This window comes from Equus caballus, chromosome 3 (assembly GCF_041296265.1).
Source record: "Equus caballus isolate H_3958 breed thoroughbred chromosome 3, TB-T2T, whole genome shotgun sequence".
Taxonomy (NCBI): domain Eukaryota; kingdom Metazoa; phylum Chordata; class Mammalia; order Perissodactyla; family Equidae; genus Equus; species Equus caballus.
In genome coordinates this window covers 72,427,876-72,439,077 of record NC_091686.1, presented here as the reverse complement: position 1 = coordinate 72,439,077, position 11,202 = coordinate 72,427,876, and the positions used below count along the sequence as shown (strand labels likewise).

Here is an 11,202-nt window from a genome sequence, read left to right as displayed (position 1 = left end):
CAGAGAGGCCTTTACTGGTTTTTCTAAGTAAAATGTCCCTCTGCCTCGCCATAGTAGCCTCTCATTTCTTTCATAGCATTCATCATGAATTTCATTAAATTCATCATCATTTGTTTACTTACATCTTGTCTCCTTAACTAGAAGATAGACTCCAACTCCTTGAAGAGAGAAACCAGATCCTATACCATATATATATTTTAACTCTGGCCAGTAACAATATTCAGGACCGAAGAGGAATTTAATAAATACTAGTTGACTGAATAAATAAGTGAGTAGAACATTACAGTACAATGCTTTACTTGATACAGCCTCTTCTTACCTAATCATTGAATATTGACTCAAATTGAACCATGGGCAGCTTTGCCACCTAGGACCTTTTTTTACATGAATACTATCCTTTGACCGATTACCCTTGCCCTTTTTCCCTTTCACCTAGGCTAATAGTTTTTTAGTTCTCAACTAGGTTTTATTTTCCCTTTTTCAGAAAGGGAACCCCCTTACTGTACCCCTCCATCAGTCTGAGTGACATGCCCCTAAGGATTCCAGTAACATCCTGAGTTTACTCTACATGAAGCAGTGTTATCAATGGGGTGGGGACTGGAGCCACATTGCCTGGATTTGAGCCATGTAATTTACTGCTACTTGTGACTTCGGGCACTTTAATTTCATATTACTTCACTTTCCCTTTATGTAAAATAGAGCTAGTAATCTAATCAGATTTTTTTTTTTCTGCTTTATCTCCCCCAACCCGCCCCTGTACACAGTTGTATATCTTAGTTGCATGTCCTTTTAGTTGTGGGATGTGGGACGCTGCCTCAGCGTGGCCTGACGAGCGGTGCCATGTCCACGCCCAGGATCCGAACCCTGGGCCGCCACAGTGGAGTGCATGAACTTAACCACTCGGCCACGGAGCCGGCCACTCTAATCAGATTTTTGAAAGATACAATCAGATCACGTTGGTCAAGTGCTCAGAACAATACCTGGCACACACAGTAAGAACACATAATTTTAACTATTATTCTTAAATGACATCAACACAAATAATCCATAATCAACCTACAAAACAAATTGGGGTGAGTTTATTATATGACCCAGTCTGAGGACTATATAGCCCAGGAGCATGCCTTTAACAAGGAAGGAAGTACTCCAAAAATGCAACGTGTACAGAATGGTTAAATACCATCTTGGAACAAGGAACATAATCAAATAAGACAGGAATATCTATTTTACTACAATAACAAGCTATTTTGCTACCATAGCAGGTAAGCGGTAACAAGATGAACACAGCAGGTCACAAGATGTACACAGTAGGTCAGTTTCACCCTAGTTTCTGGAAAGAAATGCTGATCTATAAAGAAATGCTGATATAGGGGGAGGTATACATCCCTATCTTTAAAGGCATCATTCTTTGCTTTGTAAACGTTTAAAGCAGATGTACAATGCATGCTTGACAGGTCAAGACAGGCCTTATCTGGATAAACAAGGTCAGGCCAAATTAGTTTTAAACCAAATGGCTTCCTCATAAACCTCTGTCTCTGTCTCTGTGTGTGTGTGTGTGTGTGTGTGTGTGTGTATATATATATATATATGTATATATATATACTTTTCTTATTGCTTTTCATTTATTCAGCAACAATTTCCTGTTGTCTCTTCCCTATATTAAAAATTCCTTAAAGACAGAAATACTATCCTGTTCAACCTTGATTACTAAGCATCTGGTAGCTTGGTTTTAAATTTACTTGTTTTTCCTTCTCTCTTTTCCCTGCAAGTCCTCCAAACGGCTCCAAACATCTCTTTTTTTGCTTTTCCGCTGCTTAAAATCTTCTCACTGCCTTTAGTTGGGTCTCAATTTGTTACCAACGTCATCAAGCACCAAGAAACTCTAGACAGTCTTCCTCTGAACGTGCCATTAGTTTGTTTTTATGTAAGAACGTTACCTTTTTTCCCTTCAGATTTTCTTTCCTGTGTTAACTCAATTATAAAGTACTGAAGCAAAATTACATTTTTATTCCTTTGGACAATAAACTCTACGCAAGTTTCCTTGCAGATTTTACCATATTATTAAAGTAATTTTTGGCCACTTCAGTAGTTTCGATTTCTCAAGACTCTGTTTAATCAACTGCGTATCGAGGGCCTCTACAAATGTTTAAATCAAATTTTCTATCATGTGAATTATAAACCTACATTAGAATACAATATAATTCCTTTCCCCAATTAAAAACAAAACTACCAGGCTTTGTGAGGGTGAGCTAATTGCATGCTGCGCTGCCTTTAGGTAAGCCGGCACACCAACTAAGAAAGTACATCTGGTACCCGGAATAGAAAGCGGGCGAGCTAGCTGCATCCTGCGCTGCCTTTGGGTAAGCCTAGGACATCACCAACTAAGAAAGTACATCTGGTACCCCGAATAGAAAGTAGTGACTGCAAAGTGACCAGCCCCGACTCGTCCTAAATGTCTCCGATTTCCAGAAGTGAATCACGAGTTCCGCAGAGAGACACGAAGCACCTCCGCCCCAGGTTAAGTCCGCCAATAGGGGCTTCAAGTGAGAAAACTGCGCCACCTGGCTTGCACACAGCGCAGCATCTCCCCGTAAACAACTCCGGCCACACAATCTCTGGAAACGAGACTCTATCCACTGACTTCCGGGCTGCGGGGGGCGGGGCGACGTGCTGACGTTACGTCACGTTCCCTTGCTCGTCCCGCTTCCCCGCCCCTCTCCGCACTGTGACGTTCCCAGGGAGGAACGAAGCGTAAACAGCGCAGGGCATTTCGGGAGCGGGATTGTTTCACGCAGGAAGCGGGCTCCATTTTAGCGCCGCCCGCCGTCGCCATCTGTTTCCCTTCCCTCCCCTTTCCCCCTCCGGTCCCCAAGCCCCAACGGGAAGGCTGAGCCTAGGCCGCCGGAGGTTGGAGGGAAGGGGAAAAGGGAGAAGGGGAAGAAGCAGGGAGGAAAAGGGTGAGTCGAGAAGGGTGACTGGTCGAGGCCTAGGAGCGAAGCGCGCAGCCCGGCGGACGGACTGACGGACGCCCTCGAACTACTGCTGCCGCGGCTGCGGCGCCGGCGCGAGTCGCGTCGAAGCGGCGGCGGCGGCGGCGGCGGCAGCAGTGGAAACAGGAGGGGAGCAATGGCGGCCGACAGCCGGGAGGAGAAAGGTTAGTGCGGAGAAAGGTGACGGGCGGAGGCGGGGCTCGGGAGTGGGTCGATGGAACCGCGGTCGTCGTTGCGGGGTGGGGGTTGGGGGGTTAGCGTGCTCCGCGCGGCGCCTGCTCCCCCCACCGACAGCTTGAGCTCGGTGGAAGAGACCAGGCCTGCCTTTATGTCCTCGATCTCCCTGTGACCTAACATTTATCTCGCCTAGGGTTTTTCTTTGATCCTAGTTCTCCTCTTCACTTTCCGTTTAGCTGCCCTGGGCGCGGCTGAGACAAGGCCTGTTCTGAGTTGCAGGCCTTTAGGTTTATTTGCTGGTAAGATTATGCGGATGTAATGCGTATTTTCAGAACAACGTTTTCTGCTAGGTGAAATGTCGAAAACTCTGAATGCCACGATCAAAACTGGTAGTCTGGTAAGTGAGCATACTAAGAAGTGGTATAGGTGGACTATTAATCTTGAGAAATATCTACTGGTATCTTCTGGCTGTTCCTGTAAAATAGGCAAAGTGACAGGAATTGCCCGTTTGGTTCCTCAAATACTTAGTTTGGAAAACATGTTTGAAAAGAGAATTATACGAATTAGGCCTGGCAAAAAAAAATCCTGGTCACTATTTTGATAAAAACACATTGTACATAGTTCCCAAAGAATACATCTAGGAACAAATGGGTGTAATTTTTAGAGAGTTGGAGGGATAAAATTACAGTGAAATATAGGAAGAACTGATGTTGCCAGAATGGAATGTCATGTCTTTTGAAATACCGACCTCCCGGGCATAGAGATGTTACTGTAGATCCTGGATCAATACTTGTCTGCAGAGTGGTCTGGCTTAGATAGTGCCTTAAGGTCTTTTCCAAGTTTAAGATTACCATGATAGTTTTGGAAAGGGTATAGTTAATAAAAATATGGCACAGCTGCTGCCCTTTATTTCACAGATCTACTTTTCTGTGTGGCTAATTAATTTGGGGTGGGAATTTGTTAAATGAGCTCTAGAGTCAAGTTGCATTAAGCCTGTGATCTTCTGTTCAATTTTTCTCCTAAAAGGAAAGAAGATGCTTTCATGCTTCAATAAACTGCTCTAGGATAGGGATGAGCTTGGGAAGTGGAGTGTGTGGGAATATGTTTAAGATATTGCTCCTATTTTAAAGCAGTTCAATGATAAGGTTATAGTAGTTTAATTTTCCTTCCTTAAATGCATCCTAAAAAGTACCCTCTGTCCTTTTTTTTTGAGAAATCTGAAAGGAATATGAGCATAGGATTGCATGGTGTTAGTGAATAAAAGAAGCTGTTTTTGATTAGTAATAATGTTATTAAGGTAGATAATTTTAGTCAATAAGAATTCAGTCAACATTTGATTGTGTCAGAATGTAATCTCTGAGCTCTGTGTATAGGAGTAGGTGATGGTTGTAGTGTGTGAGATGCCCCAAATATAAAATGAGTAAAATTCAGCACTCCTCGAGAATTCGTTGTCTGTTAAGATGAACATAGTTTTAACTCAGTAGTAGGGTAGACACAATAATGTACATTGAGGCAGAAAAGTAGATGTTTTAAAAATTTTGTTATAGAAATGGATTTAGTGATGAAAATGCAGTTCAAATACATAAAGTTTATTACTATCATTGAGAAGTAGTAATGCCACCTATTAGCAATACTTAGGATAAGTTGTCCAGCTTTTGAAAGGCCTCGATTTGTGTACTTTTTGAAAAACTTAATTTCCATAATTGAAGTTGTCTGTTTTAAAACTTCTGATATAAGTGTTTGTCTTTATGGTTTAGATCAAAGATTGTCTCTTAGTTTACTGGGAAGGCTAGCAAATACAAACCTACTGGAATTGCTTATTTAATTTTAGAATGGCAAGATTTCTAGAATAACCCACTTAGCAAATAAGGAAGCTTGAGTCACACAGCTAGAATAATAGCCAGAATTAATAGCAATACTTGACTCTTCTCATATTTGAACAAGGAAAAGTGGGAAGCTAAGTACTTATTGTCATCAGTTATCTTGTATGAAACGTTAGGAAATTGCAAAGATAAGCCCTCTAGGAATCTTAGACGTGTCACAAACTTCAGGTACCTTTTTAAATGATTCCATAAATGGTGTAAGATCTCGATCAGAAACAAGTTTAAATGGCAGGAATTTCCTATTCATCACAGAACAGTTAAAACACTTTCGGTCATAGAGTTTTTAGATTATTGGACTTTGCACATTAGCTGTGTAATAAACAAGCATTAACTTCTATAATGCTTCTGTAATACCCATACCTGGAAGCTGAAGCCTATATAACTGGGCAAGTTGCCAGCTTGCTGATTCCTGTGGTGGTTATTTGTCTAAAAAGTGGATTTGAAAGACTTTGGAATGTTGGTGGTGTTAACTGATGTTAAATACTTTTTTTCTATATGCAGACATATGCATCTTTTTTTAATTATAAACACCTTGTATAAGTTTTATTTCTTAAGCTCTTAGAAAGTTGTCTTTGAAGAACAGTTATAAAGGTTTAATAAATCCAAAATGTGGATAATGAGTTACCACTTTCAGAAGTAGCATGTTTGCAACATTACCAGACTGAAAGCTCCGTGAAGGCCCCGGAGTATGTCTGTCTTGTTTGTCAGGTTTCTTGTGTACAGTAATTGTGTCTCAGTGTCTTGAATAAATGATTTGCAAGGTTGTAAATCATTAGCCCAAGCTTGGACTTCATTAATAACTGACTAGTTATGTGACATTTACTATTGATATGCAAAGCTGAGAGTTTCTCAGTTTACATTATATGTGTACACACACACGCACACATGCAGGCAAGTACATGTAAATGTCTACACACACATACGTATATACATACTGTAGCCCTCACTATAGTAAGTCCTTGGGATAAGATTGACTTTTTTTGGTCCACTTTAGTTAGGACTCTCTAAGCGTGGAGTATGTATTGATATTCAAATGTATTTGTTTTACTCATAATAGAAGTAGTATTAAAAAAATTAAAAATGCTGTCCTTACACTTCAATTATATGCTTTTTGGAAGACAAGAAATTTGAATGGGATGGGAAATCCAGCTCTCTACACTTCATTTAGAGGAATGACAGTTTTGAATGACGAAAAAGTAACTGGAGAGACTGGTCTAGTGTAAAATGTAATAGAAGGGGAGGTTCCAGGAATTCTTGCTTCATGGCCGAACTCCCCTAAAACTATATTAAGTGAATGTAAACGTATAACGTACTTCAGTGCCATGTGTTGGAAAACAAAATGTGTAGTATATTTAACTGTCTGGTTTTCTTTCTTTAAATTCTCTTGGTCTTAGTCTGATTTTGGACCCCAAAAGAACTAGTACTTTGTATTTCCTCACCTAGAAGCTTACTGGGTCCATAAATGGACTGTTTCAGATAAAGGTTAATTTTCTAGACCAATAATGCTAGGATTAAGGTTTATGGACTTCTTGGGCCAGGAATTTTGAGATGAAAGTGTGATTTTGGTATATTGTAAAGATTTTAGTCTGTCACTTTAATTCTGTGGGCTTTATTTTGGAATTCTTGTTATGTACATAACCTTCTAAAGGTTAAACTACTTTGAAAGCCAGTTAGATTTTTAAGTTCCTGTGTTTATCTAAAACAAACAAAAATCCCCCCTGCAAGCATCAGAATAAGCCTTAGGCCTGGCCCCATGGCCTAGTGGTTAAGTTGGGTGAGCTCAGCTTTGGCGTCGCTTTAGCGGCCTGGGTTCAGTTCCCCGGCACAGACCTACACCATTCAGCGGCAGCCATGCTGTGGCAGCGACCCACATACAAAATAGAGATTGGCACAGAGGTTAGCTCAGGACAAATCTTTCTCAGCAAAAAAACCCAAAAAATCCCCCAAGCCTTGTTACTTCTAACATCTTGTCAGTTTTTGAACAGGCTGTAAAAACAATGATGTTTTGATTTCCTTGTTTTTCCTCCTATACCTCTGTCTCTGTACCTTTTTCTTAAAGCTCAGTTTGCTGGTAGTTTGTGTTGATAACTAAGATGTGCTAGTTTGCACCAGTGATGATAATGAAGTCTATATGTATCATATGTTGTGAATGCAAAACATTCACAGATGATTGCACTTCCACAGAGGAATCCAGCAAGCAGCAGCCTGTTTTGTTTTGTTTTTAGTTGAGGCGACGTTTAAAAGTCAGACAGTTTCAAAAAAAAATCTGAATTTGGGAATCATCTTGAAAATTTGGAAGATCCGAACAATATGGTGCTTGCATTCTGTCAAAGGCGGTTAATCCACTGTAGTTGAGTAGGCTTGTCCTCTTAAGCATTCCTACTCTTTCACAAAGTATCGTATATGCTAAAACTGGAGTTTGGTGTCCCTGTGCCTCCGCGTCTATTGAACTGAACCTTCAGTTTATTTGTAGTTATTTAACATCAGAGTTACTCAGGAGTGACAGCCTTATATGCATACTAGGGTCAGGTAGGTAAAGTACTTGCTTAATACAAAGGTAATTGTATTAGGTTAAAAAAAAGGGCGAGCAAACATGTCCTTTGTTCAGGCAGAATTAGTAAATACACTCATTTACCAGGTATAAACCTAGATTGTCTCATGCGAAACCTTGACATGTGTTACCTTCTCTGTGTCTTAACAGAAGTCTATCAAGACTGCTCCAGCTGTTTTTTTCAGGTGAGATCTGGGCCCCTTATCATCAAAGAGTCCTTTAAAAAAAATGTAGGGTCTGGATTTTTATATTGGAGTTTTCAAAAACAAAGCGTCCAAGAGCTAGATTCATCCTATAGGCTGTTAGTGTATAAGTTTTGAATGGTTCAAACTTTAGCTGTAAATGGGAATACTGTTAAATGAAACAGTTTGTGTTTCATTTGAGCTAATTCTTTACACTGATGCATTGTGTAAAAATTCATTTTGTTGTGGCATCTTAAACACAATTTTAGAGGTTTTAAAATGATTTTTAAAGACTAGTTGGTATAGTTCTTTATGTAGACTTAGCAAAAAACACTTAATGTGAAGTGCTTTATCTCACAGAAATACAGCGTTAGAGTTATTTTTACAGTACATGAATTGTATGTTTGTAGAAATTTTCCTAACTTGGCAGTTGCTAACCTTTGTTGGTTTTACTGTTAATATTGTTAGGTTGGGGTGCTGATGTCAAACTACTATAAAGTAATTGAATATATACATACATATGTCTGTACAGAATAATGTTAAATTTCAGGACAGAGAGAGCAATTTAAAACATTCATTGAGGTAGTTTAAAGAAAGTTACCCTAGAAAACTAGGGGTTATTACTTTATCTCTTAAACAGAGAATTATTTCTTTCCAAAAAGGATATGCCTATGATGATTCGTTTCTTTTTTTTTAAGATTTTATTTTTTCCTTTTTCTCCCCAAAGCCCCCCAGTACATAGTTATATATTCTTCGTTGTGGGTCCTTCTAGTTGTGGCATGTGGGACGCTGCCTCAGCATGGTTTGATGAGCAGTGCCATGTCTGCGCCCAGGATTCAAACCAATGAAACACTGGGCCGCCAGCAGCGGAGCGTGCGAACTTAACCACTGGGCCACGGGGCCAGCCCCAATGATTAGTTTTTTAACAGCAGTTGCTTCTGAGAATTTTTAAATAATCATTCCTTTCTTTATAAGTAATACATTCTAAATTGAAAAAATGAATTAAAATATATACAGAGTGTACTTTTACTAGCTAATGAAAGAGGTGGTCAGAGGAAGCAGCATAAGTTAGCTTTATATTATAACCCAATACTGTAAACTCTCACCTTTTTAAATCAGGTTTTGGTTTTCAAAAATACACCTTACGTTTATAATTAAAATCCTTAAGTTTAAACAAAACTAAGTAGACAGTGTAGTTTTGAAAACATCTACCAAGTGTTTGACGCTTCTCTCAATGGTAGGTGGAGTCTTTGTCTCCTTAGTTTGAACCTAGGTAGACTTTTGTGATTGCCTCTGAATAAAATACTCTGGCAGTGTTGCTGAGCTACTCTCTGGCCCTTTCTCTGTTGGGACATACATCTTTAGAGCCCTGAACGACCATGTAAGAGGTCTGTGTGCTCTGAAGCTGCCGTGATGGAGAGTGACCATGGAAAGAAATGCCCTAGAAGCACCAGCTGTTTTGATTCTTCCCAGCCTAGGTACCAGCCAGACAGGTGAATGAGCAAGCCTTCACGTGATTCTGGCCCTAGCTGCCATCTAACTTGCAGCCACATGAGAGACCCTCCTTGAGGTCCAGAGCCATTAGCAATAATAACAAATGATTGTGTTATTTTAAGCCACCACGTTTTGAGGTGGTGTGTTATGTACAGCAGTAGATAATTAGAACATGTAAATATTTGTCTTAGTGAAAAAGGAGGATTTTGTTTTGTGTTCTGGACCAGACTTTGTATATCATGTGTCCTGATCGTTAACAAAAGGTTTGTGGCAGGCAGGATTTATTAGACTCTAATAGTGATAGGGAAAGGGTTATAGGTTGAAAAATTCATCAGGAGATTCAAATAACTGCCCTTCTCTTTCCTTCCCAAAACACTGATCTTTTTTATTCCAAATGCCTCTTATCAGAAGGGAAGAAACTGGAGCTCGGGCTGGGACTTTCCCAAGGATACTTAGCTCTTAATAGCTGACCTGGATTTTCTTACTTCCAAGTCTAAATGTCTTTCTCCTATGTGTTATATTGCAGTAAATCTATAAGTGGTTTCAGTGATGGAGAAAAGTTACCTAAAAGGTGGTCATTTATATTGGGTCAGCAAACTTTTTGTAGACGGCCAGTGGTAAATAATATTTTAGGCTTTGTGGGCCTCATAAGGCCTTTGTCATATATTCTTTTTGGCGTTTTTTTTTTTTTAAAGATTTTATTTTTTCCTTTTTCTCCCCAAAGCCCCCTGGTACATAGTTGTGTATTCTTCGTTGTGGGTTCTTCTAGTTGTGGCATGTGGGACGCTGCCTCAGCGTGGTCTGATGAGCAGTGCCATGTCTGCGCCCAGGATTCGAACTAACGAAACACTGGGCTGCCTGCAGCGGAGCGCACAAACTTAACCACTCGACCACGTGGCCAGCCCCATCTTTTTGGCTTCTTTTTGGAAATACAACCTTTAAAATGCAGAAACCATCCTTATCTTGTGGGTCATCAAAAACAGGCCATGGGCTGAGTTTGTCTTGCGGGTGTTAGTTTGCCAATATTGTGATAAAACCAGTTAGGTTACTGGTGTCATGGACTATAACATGGATAAGAATGTATAGACCATCAAGTTAGGATGTTATGGTTGATCTTAAATTTAAGATGCTATGATGTTGGTAATACAAAGCTTTCTGGTGTGCTAATTTGAAATTTTTAATTTTCAAATTACACAAGCTTTTTAATAGATTGCGTTTTTGTTGTTTCCTTAAACTTTGTTTAAAGGTGGTTTTAATGTTCCCCATCTCATTCAACCCTAGATCTAGAAAGCCTAAGTTAGACTTCTATCCGTCTGTTTCTAGACAGGTGAATTTGGTTAACTTAAACTTCTGAGCTTGTGTCTTTTTCTGCAAAGTAATGGGTGATAAAAAATACCTTATGTGTTTCGTATGATACATATATACTATATATGTCAAAGTGATAAAATGTTTAAAAAGAAAACATTGTTTAATATTTGTTTTGTTAAAAATTTGTAGCTGCTTTCTAAACCTGCAACCAATCTCTGAATTTGACTAATATAATTATTTGTTAAAGCTTTTTTAAGTAATAATACCCTTTTTTATAGGGAAACCATGATTTAGGCATGTCTGAAATTTAAATTGATTTAAATTAACCTGCACAATTCTTTCATTCTGTGTTAGATTTACCACGTAAAATATATAATTTCCTGTGAATGTTCAGGCTTTTGGGTTGATTTTTCTAATTAAGGACTAGTGATTTCATGAAAAGATTTGTGTAGCACTATATTTGCTTAATTAGCTATTTTGTTGTGATAGTTTTTTTTCTTTTGGTTTCTATGAATATATTTGATTTTGTCAGGATCTGTTAGACCCACTGTTTTACTGACTAGAGAGCTTTGATCCAACAATCATTAAGTATGTGGATGTTTTTCTATCGGATTATA

The 11,202-nt window shown here is 39.2% G+C and overlaps 1 protein-coding gene across 7 annotated transcripts in view; it reads left to right on the top strand.

The window, feature by feature from the left end:
* Nucleotides 1-2,717: 2,717 nt before the first annotated feature.
* Nucleotides 2,718-11,202, top strand: part of YTHDC1 (YTH N6-methyladenosine RNA binding protein C1) — a 35,712-nt gene continuing 27,227 nt past the window's right edge. For 3 of the 7 annotated variants that reach the window (XM_070262393.1, XM_070262392.1, XM_070262391.1), the window contains exons 1-2: nt 2,754-3,154; nt 7,752-7,786. Coding sequence is in view for 4 of the 7 variants with exons in the window: in XM_001501526.7 (XP_001501576.3) it covers nt 3,127-3,154 (28 nt within the window). In the remaining 3 variants the exon portion in view is untranslated. Of the gene's footprint in view, nt 3,155-7,751; nt 7,787-11,202 lie in introns of all 7 variants that reach the window. The other 4 variants (XM_014738671.3, XM_014738670.3, XM_005608739.4 and 1 more) reach the window with 2 other exon arrangements.